Genomic DNA, 15,403 nt, shown 5'->3' on the forward strand with positions numbered 1-15,403 from the left:
AGGAGGGTTCCCCCTGCGCTGCGGCTTTATATACCAAGGTTTTCTGTTGCCACAGACCGGGTGCTGCTGGGATACATCAGCAGCTCAGCCCAGACTGAAGAGGAAGCACCCCTTCCTCCTCCTCCTCCTCCCGTTCCTCCTCTCCTCCTACCTCACTGCTAGAAAAAAACACATACTCACACTGTACTGAATGTATGCCTCCCTCCTCTTGATGCCTTACTCCCTATTATGTCTCTCTGCTTCCTTTCCTTTTCTTTCCATCTGCTGTTGCAAGATCCTTCCCTCCTCCCCGACTGGACGAGCCAAACACACAGAGTCTCTGTGGCTGAAAGCATGCTGTGTTCACATTATTTTTAGTCTTGCAGCACAGATGCAAATGACAGTAACAGTGACTGTGATAGGCAAATCGTGACCTTCGCCCGCTGTGTGGTTTTGGTAGCTCTCCGCGCTGGGACTGGAGTCGAGCTTGTTGTGAAAATGGAGAGGGATTGTCTCCTGCCTCCCTCCAAGAAAACATCAACTTAAACATTTACGTAGATCCCGCAGAAGGATAATGCATTACCGCTGGGCGGAAACTCATGCAACTGGAAGCTACAGCCTCATGTGAGAAAGAGGAAACAGCAAATTGATTGCAACAGGACAGGAAGTTAGAAAGATTGTCAGAACGTCATATCATCATTCTCCTGTTTCAGCCGCAAACTTATTGCTTTATTGCTGAAACCATCCAGTAAGTTCAAACACAGGCTCGGATGGCAGGAAATTATTTTGTAGCACTACAAAGCTAAATAACTGTTAACATCAAATCACTTAAAGGAGAGATAAAACAAAGTTAAGCACTACAATAACGACTATGGAAACCAATGTCAATGTCAACACTGACTCATACACATTTGACAGATCACAGCCTTGTGCGTTTCAGCCTGTTAGTCATTCGACGGACTTGGAACAGACGGCGTGAAAAGAGACGACTGTGGTGTGAGAACTTGTAGTGAACTGGACATTGTATTGGCGAGTGACTAACGTTAGCTGGAATTAGCAGAGCTGACCTTTGACATTTAATGTTTCTGGTGAAGTTTAAAGTCTGGTTTATGATGAATATTTTTGTCATTGTTAGCTAGATTTTTAAAAAAGGCTTTACTGTAATACGTCCTCAGAGCCGAAAAAACATATCCAAGACTGATTAGAGATGTTGGGCTAGCTGGTTAGCATGCTAATTAATTCAGATAGATAGATAGATAGATAGATAGATAGATAGATAGATAGATAGATAGATAGATAGATAGATAGATAGATAGATAGATAGATAGATAGATAGATAGATAGATAGATAGATAGATAGATAGATAGATAGATAGATAGATAGATAGATAGATAGATAGATAGATAGATAGATAGACTTTAATTGTCATTGTTATAAAAACAGTTTAGCAACTTTCAATGCTAATGTTAGCTGTCTTGCAATAGCAAATCTTAGAAATGTTCTTTTTTCTTTTAAGAGTTAGGATATTAAACGTGTGTATTGTTGTCGTCCCACATTGACCGGGAAAGTGAAAAACTGTCACAGAGAGGAGAGACAGGTTGACATTGTCTCTTTGGGAAGACGTTCACAGTGTTACGCTCAGGATCAGTTTGATACTCAGCTTCTTTCTCACCTCTGCACAGCAGTTTAGTGTAGGCTACGTCTTTTTTGAAACACCTCCCTAGATTTTATCTGAGGCAGGGAAAGTGTGGAGGGTGAAGGTTTCAGAAACTGTCAGACCACCTGCAAGCAGATCGGAGAGAGAACGAAGTGCTCTGTGGTTTTGTGTAGTCATGAAATAAGCAGTAAAATGTGTCTCTTACCACAGAAAGGCCTTCAAAAAGCCTAACCCCAGTGGTTAGTCAGCATAACATAACCTGTTGAGCCGTCCTCCACCTGTGACTGTCGTGCTAATGCTGCACCAATCTCACAAAACATCTAAAAACCGACATGGAAATGGTCAGAGCTGAAGCTTCAACCCACTCACTGCCCTCCATGCTGTCAGCTCTTAGTTTCTTTCTGTGCAGGATGATCACAAGCTCGCACTGTACCAGAAGGAGTAGGAGTTAATCAATGTATAAAGCTCCGATGGGAAGTTTCTGACAGCCAGGCTTTGGCTGTCAGGACTAAATCAGCTTTTAAATTAGGTAATGTTGGATTTCTAAAAATAATGTATCCTACTTTGAGGCGGCACAACTCAATTTCTTTGTAATTTTAAACACCAGTCTATATAAAAACAAATTTAGATAGGCAGACTAAACCAGATATCTGAAATCTGTGGGTCATTCGGCAGCACGAGTCACTACGAACCTTTCATGCAGATGTATGCAGACACAGCCAGCTCTCATCTGATTGACACTGTAGGATTATTAGATACCATGCTCAGAATATAAAGCAGCAAAAATCAAATTATTCTTGAAAGCAACTTGACCAGAACAGTACAATGCGAGTGCAATTACGTGATAGGCTACCACTTTGTTTCTGTTAGGCCATATTACCTCTGATAAATGCTGTGGAGGATTTTTGGCAGAAAAACTTGAAATGAAGAGAAAAGACAGATGACTCAGAAAGTAATTAAAAGCATCTCAGAGGAACGGACTGTGATATCAGAAAAGCTTGTGTGACTGTGTCCGAGTCGACTGCTTTATCTGTGTTTGTGTCGGCCATTACTGCTCACCACCACCACCACCACCTGATGCCACAGGTCGCCCTGCTACAATCTGCTGCCCTTCAGCTTCGACTTCACTAATGCTGCTCTCCCCCCTTTTGCCCAAACACGGTTATAAAGTGCTGAAGCGTTACGAAGAGTCACCAAACACAGAGCTTGGAGGTCGTCCCTCGTGCTGCACGTCGGTCTGGTTTTGACACTGTAACCTTTAAATATTCAAGGAAAAAGCAATAGATCTTAATCTCTGAGGGATATAAATATATATACCGTACACAGATAACATAATAAATCAGTCTCTACCATCCACTTCTGGTCATCAAGTTCCCCAAGTGTGAACGGTCTTGACTAATACTGTGCCACTGACAGTGCTCACTTCCTTTTCGTTACCGTGGCAACCGTGCTGGGCTATGAGAAAACAGTGACAGATTGTGAGTGGAGAGTACCATGCCATGTGATGCAGGAGATGTGAGACATGTGTCATCTATCAGGACCAGCACCCCCCCCCCCCCCCCCCCCCACCCCCTCCGCTTGGTTTACTGACGTTTGGCATTGAATTGCCATAATCCCTATAATTTTAGGAGTAGGTTCGTTACCTTAAATTGTCGGTGCAAGTTATTTTTAGAACAGTGGAGCAGAGCTGCGAGCTGCTCAGAGCTACGCTACGGAGGCTAATGGAATTTCTTGGTTTCTCATCAAACTCAACAAACACACAATCCAACAACTCCAAAACGCTCTGGTGGACAAGTTGTGACCTGCACATTCACCACGCTATGGGATAATAACAGAACGTTACCAGACAGAGTTGTTTTAGAGGCAAATGCAGAGACTGCTTGCTGAAAAACTGTCCCGACGGGAACGCACATCGGCGGTTTTGCATGAATTTAACTCTTAAACAGTCTGGTAATGTTCTGTTATTATCTCATAGCGTGGTGAATGTGCAGGTCACAACTTGTCCACCAGAGCGTTTTGGATTGTGTATTTGATGAGTTTGATGAAGGAAACCAAGAAATCCCATGAGCCTCCGTAGCGTAGCTCTGAGCAGCTCTGCTCCGCCGTTCTAAAAACAGCTTGCACCGACAATTAAAGGTAACGAACCTACTCCTAAAACTATAGGGATTATGGCAATGGGCCAGTTTGCCAAAATGTTGAACTATCCCTTTAACTAAAACCTTGATCTTTTCTTTTGTTGTGACATTACAGACAAGAGCAGGTTTGGCACCTTTAATGTGTGAAAACCGGATTTTGTTGTGGTATCTTTCTCCTAAAAACCACACAAACAATAAAATGAAGTTCACTTTGGGTCAATAAACTGACAAAAAATCTGTCGGACCAGTTTTCATACATTGGACAAAACCAGGACAAGTTGAAAGACACAAATGTGGTTTTATTAAACAAAATTTAAATTTATAAAAGAAAGAAAAAACTGGGACAATCTGTGTCTGCAAAAAGGAAATTCATCTTTCGGGACAGTCACTCAAGAACAATCCCTGGAAAACCAGGGCGGGCCATGACCATAAACAAGACCAGACAAGTCCTACATCCTCACCACCTTCCCTTTAACCAGAGGAGCGCAGTGTAACCCAGGCAACAATTATGTTTTCTTTCCCCTGGATTATTAGTAGTAGCTATGTAAACATAATTTTTTATCAGGCTGTGTGAATTTCAGCACATGTGGATGTTTTTACTGACATGAAGTAGAGCATGTGTGGATTTGTTGGTTTGTGTTTCTGCATCTTTGATTGCCATTTCTTTGCTGGAACATCCTTATTAAGAGTAATTTATGCATTTAGAGGTATAACAATACACAGAGTGGGTATTTTAGTTTCTAGTCTGGAGGTGAACAAGGTGTATTAATGCATAATGCCTGTGAAACAAGGAGAGTACACAGCTTCAAGTCGCCTACTGTTTCTCTAAAAACGTCAAATCATCTTTAATCTTTTCCTTCTTTCTCTAAGTAAAGAACTTGTGCATCTGTGCCATCATTGTCTGTGGGTGATGAGATTATTCCCCTAACAAGGCAGCACATCCAGGCTGATCTGTTACGCATCAGGTTGTCTGATGACTACAGTGTTGTCGTTTAAGCCCCTGGGTTATTATTAGCCGCCTCACTATTCCTTTTTAAGGCACAATTTTCAGGAATAAGGCCATTTACAGAGCAGGGTAGGATCAAGGGTTACTGCAGGGTTACTTTTTTCCAGTTTGGTAAACCCTTTTGCTGGTGTGTGGAGTCATCTCCGCACCTAATTAGAGGATATATCAGACATGTGACCAAAAACATAATCTCCTTGCCGGGTGAGCTGTGGAAACTCTGTTTTTTTTTCATGCCCATCCCCACACATGCGCTTCAGTCAGTCAATCAGAAAAAATAGAAGCCTTCGTTTCAGAGTTATGACTCTATGGAAAGAGTCAGAATATTAAGAACAGTTGGAAAGCGGTGACAGGAGCGATCAGCTTAAATGTTGGTCAAGAGATAATGAATGAACTGATTAAAAACTAGGTCATTTTATTCCTCATATCAGAAACCATTTATATTCTTTCCTCATCAGGTACCGTTCCTCACTCACCACCTCAACTTACTGAGACTTTCACATAACTCATACAGGATTTCAAACAATAATAAATGGCACAACCATCATCATCATCGTCATCATCATCATCGTCCACAGCTTTCTGTCCGCCTTACATACGTGTACTTTTCCAGACTCACATTACTTTTCTCCTCTTTCCCCCCTGCTTTATTTCACCAATGCATGATTTTACCACCAAAATACAGAGATATGGTTGAAAACCTTCCTTTTAGTTTGGGTTTTGGAGTACGACAGAGATGCACTTCCCTTGAAAAGAAAATAATTCAGTTCAGCCAAAGAGGAAAAAGAAACAAAACAAAATGTAAGGGTTTGAAAAAAGAAAAAAGGAGACCCTTTGATAATGTTGAAAATGTTCTTCCTTTTCAGCTAAATGTACCACAGAGTTCTGGATTTACGCTTCAGACTCAGGTAGGCGTCAGAGTGCAGGAATCTGGGGCAAGAGTCTCTTTCCATCAGCAGGTAAACTTGTCTCTGAGCCTCGTCGAAGCAGGAGAGGCTCGGCTCCTCCAAGCACTTCTTGATCGTCTCTCTGACGTGTTGGTCAACATTAATCTGGAGGGAACAAGAAGAAAACTCAGTATAAATGATGTAGAATATACCAGATGTGCACAAATTGGTTCATTTAGTCATTTCTGTACCAAATAGATGCAAGAAGATGCTTAAAAATTTGACTTTTTCTTAATTCATAAATTGTAATAAAGGTTTCATGTTGTATAAAGGGATATGTCCATGTGTTTTGTATTATAAAGCAGGGGCAAGGTTCTATATTAATACCATCGAAATATCAAAGCTCTAAGTCCACACACGGCCAAGCAGTCAGGCCCTAAGCTCCGCCCACCATCCAACTGAACCTTGCAAGATTTTGTTTCTCTGTTTACTTGAACTCTGACATATTTTTATTTGACCACACAGAAAACAGTCAGCCAATCAGAGGAGAGTCTCACAGCGTCCTCTCTTCTGATTGGCCAACGCTGACCTGTTGTTAAGCTCCAGAGAGAAGCTGAGAGAGGAGGTGGAAAACTACACTGAGACGGTTTGTTACGGAGGTAAAGTGTAAAACACGGGGCCTTAAAATCCAAAACAACCAGGAAACATGAGCCGCAAAATGATAAGATTTAAAGAGGATTAAGTTCTAATCCAGTGAGGCGTGTGCGGTGAACCCAACCCTTTATTTAGAGGATGTTTCCTCAGTGCACTTGTATACAAGGTGGAAGTTGTGATAGTTATTTGTCATCCATATTGCTTCACCCACTTTTACTCATTCTTCCTGCTAATGTGAGGTGTAATTTCTTGTGCTGATGCAGAAATACTCTTCTGTAACATTCACATTTAGGACAATGCCAAGCTTGTTATGGTGTGATCTACCTATCTATGTATATATATCTATCTGCAGGCGGTTTGTCCATGTGAGCACACTGACCTCTCTGCAGGCTGTGGGCCGGATGAACTCCTCGTAGATCTCCTCTGCTCTCCAGCGAAGTGTGTCCGGCGAGGCGGTCGACTTAAAGTCTTCACACGCGAGCCAGAACTCGATGTTTTCATCACTGAACTCAGACTGCAGGAAAGTGTGGAACGCTGCTAAATACTCTGCAAAGAAAGATTAAAAAAAGGATTTTAACCTTTAATTCTTTAAATCTCATTAGAGAGGTCATCAGACTGTAAAATGCTGTGCACACGCTCAGAATCCCATTGAAAGTATGACTTTATTATCAGAAAACAATCAACCAGTTGTTTTTCTTACTTTTATCCTGTAACAACTTTTCCAGTGTTGGGTGGAGTTTATAGTCAGTCTGCCAACTGTAACAAAGAGACAGTATTGATTTCCACACAAATTATATATAAGTACATGGAGATATATAAAAGTTAGAGCAACATAAACTACCTGAATTTTGATGGAATTGGCTCATCATTTATTTTTTGCACCATGAGGCACTGGATGTCCTTCTTACGCCTCTTCCGATTAAGAACAATATCAATCCTGCAGAACAAACCAAATTAATCTCACAGTACAATACAACTTTATTAATCCCAGTGTTAATTGGTGCTATACATGAAAAGTTTTATATTTAAATTGTGGATGCATATAAGCCGGTCCACCTCCTCGCTTACCTTCTGGGCCGCTTGACATTTTGCATCAAATCCCTGATCTCATATAACCGCATCCTTGAAAACAAAAGTTTTGGCATATTATCATTGCTGTAAATGTCCAGTGCACGGTTTCAGCGCTCTGTGTCTCTAAACAGAAGCGTTGCCTCCCGTTCTCACCTTTAACCAGGCAGGAAAGGTGGATCTGCGATGACGCTGAGGGCCTGCTGGTACAGGTAACTGAATACCATTGGGATAAGCGTACAGAAGGCTGCTGTTTAGACTCACTTACTGTTGTCACTGACTCACGGCTGTAAAATTCCACTGGGAAGAGATTTATTGGACTGCTATTCCTGGAAAAAAAATGCTTATTTGTCTGGACAACTCTGTGTTATGCATGTTAAATGTAAAATCTATATAAATGTGCAATTTATAATGTCAAAGACTTTATAGGGGCGCTGAAGGACGAGGTAAATCCCTGGATGATTCATGGAGCCGAGGCTGGAGCGTGTGATGATCAAGGCAACGCCATGACAAGACAGACATTAGTCAGTTGTCAGTAACTATTTATACTATTGCACCACTTCTAGTCATATTGACATGTCTGGGTGTGTTGTGTTCGGTAGAGAATTGTGGCTTTGGCATCAATTTAAAGGAATATCCAGGAATGTATTTTAGATTTTTGGTTGGATTTGCAAATAATTTACCTCTGTGATTTGTGACATAATAACCTTTATTGACATTTCTAACTTTATTTAGGGGATGACATTCAGCAAAGGGCCCCAAAGTCAGATTTGAACCCAGGCTGCTGCAATAAGGCATCGACCAGCATAATACAGGTGAGGTATGCTTTGTTTTAGCCTAAAAGTGAGTGTTTGTTCGTGATTTAATAAAGGAGCTCCATCTAAATTTTCTCTGCGGCTGAAACGTAGCATGTTGCCAGGATTAGGTTGTGGTGATTTATTGCTTGACAAGAACATCAGGTGTTGTTGCGCTTCCAAGTCAAGAGGTAATAATACGACCTCTGAGCAGCGCTACATCTTCAGGGCAAATTGGCGGCTCCAGAGAGTCGCTATCAGGAAGTGATGAGATGGACCAGAGTTGGCTGGTTAGACAAGTTACTTAAAACTAGAGTTGCTCTTCACTGCTGAAGACAGAGGGTTAAGGAATTAAGTCTAATGCTGAACTTACAATGTTTCATTAAAGCGGAACTATGCAAGTACCGACGCTTTTCCTCTGTTTTGCTAACCCTCCTCTTGGCCATGTGCATTTGTTTACATCGAAGCAGGCCAGAAATCAATCAGTAGAGCAGTACATAACGTTATAGCTATATATCATACACTGTTACAATGTGTATATTTGTGTAGTCTTATCTGTCATAAACAAGAGATTACGGGTTACGGGGTGCGTTTGTGTTGCTGTGTCTCAGAGACTCTGATCTTACAAGGTTGGTTATCAGCCAATAGACGCTAGGTGGAAGGCAGAGAGCCTCCATTCTCCCTGGAATTAGTTAACTAGTCATTTATTAAACCCAAAATCGAAAGCTGTTTAAGGTAAAAATGTAGCAAAATTAAGCTAAAAATCTTGCATAGTTCCTCTTTAAGAGAGCTAGGTAAGCAACTGGTAATGCTAATGCTAGCTATGCAGCAATAGTAAAATGTACAAGCAGCTCCTCCTAAACAAGAGGTTGAATTAAATTCTGTTTTCTTTTAGGCAACGTCTAAAAACAGACAGCCTGTTCTCCTGCTTAACAGACCTCCATTGTTTCCACAAAACTAATAATAACAGATCAATGTACTGTACAGCACATGGCATGTTCCATCATTTCCCTGACTTCTGTTTATTTTGAGTCAGTCCCACAGGCTCTTAATGCTACCTGTCACAACAGGTCCAAACCTGAAAATAGAGTCTAGCAGCAAACGCTGAATTTACTGCTCTTGGATTAATGTTGATAAAAAACAACAGTGCAGATTTTAAAGGAGATTATTTAGGCACCTTTAAAAGAAAAGACTTGTGACACCATTTTCAAAAAGTCTGAATTGGCCTTGAGCTGAGAGTCACAGTCAGGGTAGGGAAGTTGGAAATTACTAAGACTGACTAAAGCGTGGTTGGTTACAGTAAGAACAGGAGGGATGTGGTCTTATTTCCTCGAGTCTGTTTGTGAGAAAAAGATGCAACATTTTCAATGGGACTGAGTCGGCCTTCATCATCCAGCACACACAGGCTACGTTTGCAGTTTCACCACCAGGTGTGAGGTGAACAAACGGAAATTGAAAAGCAAAAAAAGTGTTTGTTTTTTTTAATCTGTAAAAGTCCAGAAATGGTGCACGCAGAAACGGAAACATGTCTTGAGTCATATGAGGACGGTGTGTGTAAGAGCTTTAAATGAGACAGGAAGCTGGCTGGGAAGTTTCAATATGTACCAAGGCAGTGACCCAGATAGTTCTGTGAGCAGCTCCGCTAACGAGTACATGTCCTCCATCTTTTTACTGTCAGAGATTTATGATGCTCATGCAATAATGTGCTCATATATTTATCATCTTTTAACCTTAGTCATGAGGATACTATAGCTCTTGTTGCATTAAAACCTCTGTATGATGTTCTGCAACACAGATTTAAATGGAAATTTTATAACATCATGCTTAGTGCCCATGTTTGAGTGGGTGGGGATGTTTATATGGGTGTGAGTGGTGCTTTACATGAGTCCCCGAGGGGGTCTCATTGATATACAATGGTATTTTTGTGGTTAAGAGAATGATGAAGTGAGCAAATATCAAATTCCCCCCCCTGTTAGAATTACAGGAGCTGCAGCAGATGCACGTGCACCATTAGGGAGTCGACACACCCTTCATATTTCATGCTTGAGTGAACAGTACTTTCATTGGGGTCGTGAGAAAGTTCTGAGTGTGTAAAAATACTACGGGAAACTTAATGTACACAGTGCCATCATGACACGGCTCACTGAGCTTGTGAAACAGCATAACGTTGGTTTAACCTGTTCATAATCCTCCTTAAAGCTCTGTGTCATGATGCTCTGTTGACTTTTTCTTCTTTTGACAATTCATTTTCAATCAATGCCTTATTGTAACTGTATGTTCATTTGAAGGACGATACTTTTTTTTAACCAGAAAAAAAGAGAAAAAGCTCAAGTGATGGACTAAATAGTGGGTCAGGAAGTAGAACAGGTCATCCAATGACCAGCTGTCCCAGTCGCTGTTGTAATGTCAGGGGCAGATGCAGCCTTGTTGTATGAGTGAATAATGGTTTCTGTAAAGCGCTTTGGGTATCATGAAAAGCGCTCTATAAATCCAATCCATCTATTATTATTATTATTTTTAAACTGTGTGTATCAGTTATAACACAACATTAGCATGCCTCGCTAAATCCCCACAGTCACAGCCTGTAGCCCTCTGATTCCCTAGCTACAGTAGCTACACTTTGGTTTTCATTTTAAATTTGTATCCAAATGTGGGAGTAACCCTTTAACCCTCATTTATAAATTAATCTTATTCACTTGATTGTATTTCAATGGCATAATTTTACTTGTCTGATCACTTTTGCACTTTTGGTCTCACCTCTGATGTGTGTCATAGAGTTGTTTTTGGCTCATGAACAATCAATTATAACTTGATGCTTAGAGTCTGTGATCTTCTATAATCCATAGTAAATGTGTTAATGAAAAAGAGCTACATGTTGGGGTTTTATTCGTGTGATATCTTTCTGCTTTCTTACTATATAGTGCACATAAGGTCATACTGTATATGGGCACATGAGTGCTGCATGTAGGCTACTTTACAGTATATACAAGTATTCTCTTTGCACGGATTGTGCTCTCTGTGCAGGTGTGCGGACACACCTTGGTGACTGATGGGTTCATGACAGCCTATTTATATCTGTAAAACCTCGTGCCCTGTAACTTCTGAAGACAATGGTCCTTTGATTTGAAGCGTCTTCCTCCTTTTTTTTTTTGTCCTGGCAGCTTTTCTGTGCATGAGGTTGGAAACTGCTTCCACTGAGGCATGTGGATCATCCTGAATAACTGGAGCCCTTTCAAGAGAGGCGAGAGCTCTTTCTATTTCCACCTGTTGTTTGTGAAAGATCCTGATGATCCTGTGGGAATTGTTGATATAAAACTTAACAAACAAATGTATGAATTTCTTAATCCAGCTTTAACTGCCTCGGGGGGCGCGGCCAAACTGAAATAAAGGTGTATATGTGTGGTCCTGTTAATAATAACGTGATTGTACCTGAGTGCACCAACCACCTTGCCTTATGAGATTTAATGAAACTTAATGGAAATTTTTTCCTGCTCTTGTTTTCTGTTCAAACATACGGCCTCAGGCGGAGTACTTGATGTTGTTTCTCAATAAAGATGCAAATGTAAACAGACAAACATATGGAGGCAAAATGCAAAGGTCAGGCAGCTTATCTGTCAGAGTCACACCGTGTAATTAGAGTACACAGGGTGTAATTTATTTCAGACACAAATTGTATACTTTAGCAGTCAAGTCATTCAGTCATATGACCCGAGAACAGTTCTCCTCACATTGTTTTATTAATCATGTGTGGTTCTTGAGCTGCATGTTCTTCTGTGCCTTTCTAAACTGTCTATAGGTGTGAATGTGAGCAAGTTTTTTCTTCTATACTGTACTATATACTGTATGTCAGACCTGTGCACGATGAACCCTGCCCTCACCCTATAGGCCTATCTATCTACCCTGTCAGATTGGCTCCAGACCCCTATCCCAAACGCACAACGCTGCATCGGTGTGTAAACTACAGATTGATAGATGGGTTCTTGTTGGTTCGATTGGAAACACTGCTTTAACACTTCGCTTCCGCTGTGAGGTCATTTTGACCACTCTCGCCTATTTACATGCATGTAACTTTGTTTAAACAAAAACCCTATGCCTCCCAGTCCATGACTTATTTTTTTACTTAGAACCCCCAAGAGGTCACTTGACCTCCATTAATTCTAATGCAAAAATGGTAAATAGACTGCATTTATATAGCCATATCCACCTTTTCCTGAACGTCAAAAACGTAAGCCGGTTTTGCTCTTCCAGTGGAATTTAAAGCAGAAGTAAGCGGAATGTTTGTGTTAAAGCAGAACTTTGCAAGTCGGCCGGAAATAGCTCGCTCCTTCGTTGGTTTCTCTTTTTTTTCCTCTCCGGAGCTCCCCCACAGTTCTGGTAGGCACATGTCACTGTCGTAAAAAAAAAAAAAACTCGCCGCCACCACCTCCGCCCCCTACACGTGCTTGTGTTTACTGCTGTTTGCTAAGCCCTGCTAACACCGAGCTAATGCTAACACGGAGCTAACGCTAGCACAGAGCTAACGCTAATAGGGCCACACACAGACACAGACATACACACACATGAATAAAGGTTCCAAAACGCGAAGGTGTGTGTGTGTGTGTCATGATGTATTACATTATCTTATAAAAGACCCATGGTGTGTGTGTCTGTGTTAGCATTAGCTCCCCGTTAGCCACAAGCTGAACTTCCTCAGTACAAACATTTCATGTTTCCATGGTTTCCTCCGACTTTCCGAACTCAAACCAATCACGATTCGTGACATGCATGACGTCATATGCGTTCTTATCTCGTACTGCCATAAGGCAGTTTCTCGCGATACTTCTATCCATTGACGAGATTTGTAACACCGAGACGGACGACTGATCTTGCAAGTGCGGTTTTCAGCCAGTGGGGGGGGTGAGCGCATTGGCCTAGACCCCATTCACTTCATAACAGGTCGCTCTACCATCACAGTGACTCTGAGCCACAATAATTACAGCCCAAATCCTGCATAGTTCCGCTTTAATATAAGTCTTAAATAGTTATATCTTCCGACAGCAATCACTTATATAGAGTGTTTCGTCCGAAACAGTCACTCAGTCACTCTGCTCTGCTGTAAGCCGAGGAGAAAACTTTCCTTGTATCCTACAACCTTTATCCAATGAGGAGAGAGAACGGCATAAAGGGGCGGTCCTCTCTATGTGTGCAGCCAAGGGATGCGCGTGAATGTGGTGACGTAGGGACGACTGCTAACTCCATCGGCTGACAAGAAGTTAGCTAAAACGACCGGATCGCTTACTTCTGCTTTAATGTTTACGTTTCCATGGTTTCAGTAGTCGCGGAAAACGCATGCATCTTTTTTTTTTTCATTGAAAATCTATAAAATGCATGGATCATCACGCCAGCTTTTGACAATGGATATCACACAAATTGAAATCCATTATTAAAAGCCAGCGTTAATAGATCAATGTATTTAGCCTACTGCAACTATGACAACTAGTGAAACCATGGAAACGTATTTCCATCGGAAGAGCTGTTTTTGACGTTCGGAAACTTGTGGATACATTATATAGCCAGCCAAACACACAGCTCAAAACACTTTACAGCAATGCCTCACATTCACACACACACACATACACTTTCCATGGTAACCATGATACAGTAGCTCTTGGTGTCATGTCTGTCAAGTTTCTGTTTGCTGTTGCACATTTCATGTTTATGTCTTGTCTTTCCTGTTTTATTTTGAAATCACTAACCCTCTCTGTTACTTCCTGCACGCCCTTCCCCCGTCCCGTCACACCTGCTCCCTGATTGTTCTCCCCACCTGTTTCCCATCTTCCCTCATTACCTCTTGTACTTTACCTTGTGTGTCTCACAGTCTAGTTGCCAGTTCGTTGTACCTCACAGTCCTCGTCCCAGCTTATATCATAGTCCAAGCCATAGCCTGTTTTGTGTATGACCTTGCTTGCCCCTTTGACCTCCCTTTTGCCTCTCGATTTTGGAAACCTCTGCCTATCTGACTGCCTGCGTACCGAACCCTGCCTGGTAATAAACCTGCCTATTTGTCTGAACCTACTGTGTCGTGCATTTGTGTCCACCAGTTCTGCGCTCTGGAGTTCATGACACTTGGTTAGTTAGTGCTTGCGTAAAAATGTACTAAATTGAATTCCCAATCCCTGTTTATCTGTTTTACAGCTTTCTCATATTTTATTTCATGTATCCTGCCATTGATAGTTGACTAACTGAATTGCATTTATATTATTATATCGCTACAATAAAAGAATCCATCCTAGTGTTGCAAAATTCATAAAATTAGGGTTAGGGTTATGGTATTTCATCCATTTTTACATCTTATTTTGAAAGAAAGTCTAAACATTCCAGTAACAGATGTCTATTTTGTGATTATAAAGCCTGCAGTGGTGCTATGTCAAAACGACTTCAACGACGGTTCTAGGAGGTACTGCATTGTTGGTGGTTCTAGTGCTAAAGGTCTGACGGAAGTCATGCGTAATGCGAATGTCATGATACAAGTATTTAATTGGATGTATTCCAGATGTTTTCTATGCACATGTAGAGAACAACTTGAACTAAAAATAATCTCCGGCAGGCATCCATCACCAACATTCCTTCTCCATCCAGTACAACATTCACATCCGGTGAGTTTGATCTGCTACTTCAGCTTCACTGGATGCCGATGGTGACACTTCCAGATGACTGTGGTCACACTTGGAGCAGGTTACCTAAACCAACGTGACAACTTGAATCAGCAAAGGACGGTTGAGTCATCAACTCAGATCACACAGTGGCTCGATTTCCTGTTCTGTGGTTGTTGGCACAGTAGTGGGGAAAAAAAAGTTGCTACAGTAAGTGTTACTGATAGCAGAGCGAGTATCGCTGAGAGCAGCACAAGTATCACTCAACACATCGGTGCTTACTGTACCAATTGAGTTTTGTTGTGAGTGACACTGAGGTGAAGTTGGTCTAGCGTTGAGAACAACAGTGTTTTTGATGATGACAGCTTAATTGCTTTGAGTCCTATAAACAGTTCAGTGCAACAGGGATTTATAAACCCTGAGAATTTATAACTATCAACATTAGAGCCCTTATTGATGAATCTAATGATGAAGACACCAATTATGAAAAGTGAGAAAAAAAGTACATAGCTTAGGTTCTATTGAGATACAGTCAGTGACGTCAATCAACATATTGCTTATCAAAGTCACCAGCAAAACAAACATTTGAATAC

General features: G+C 41.3%; 1 protein-coding gene across 1 annotated transcript; it reads right to left on the reverse strand.

Moving 5' to 3' along the window:
* Positions 1 to 4,563: 4,563 nt before the first annotated feature.
* LOC146989165 (regulator of G protein signaling 21) lies at positions 4,564 to 7,578 on the reverse strand. The gene is made up of 5 exons (XM_085775130.1): positions 7,385 to 7,578; positions 7,158 to 7,253; positions 7,017 to 7,072; positions 6,696 to 6,862; positions 4,564 to 5,827 (listed from the first exon to the last, which is right to left on the reverse strand). Exons 1-5 carry the CDS (start codon positions 7,459 to 7,461, stop codon positions 5,642 to 5,644), a joined length of 582 nt encoding a protein of 193 aa, XP_085631256.1. The 5' UTR covers positions 7,462 to 7,578; the 3' UTR covers positions 4,564 to 5,641.
* Positions 7,579 to 15,403: the final 7,825 nt, after the last annotated feature.

Source organism: Trachurus japonicus, chromosome 4 (assembly GCF_045865225.1).
Source record: "Trachurus japonicus isolate A0001 chromosome 4, Traja_1.0".
NCBI lineage: Eukaryota > Metazoa > Chordata > Actinopteri > Carangiformes > Carangidae > Trachurus > Trachurus japonicus.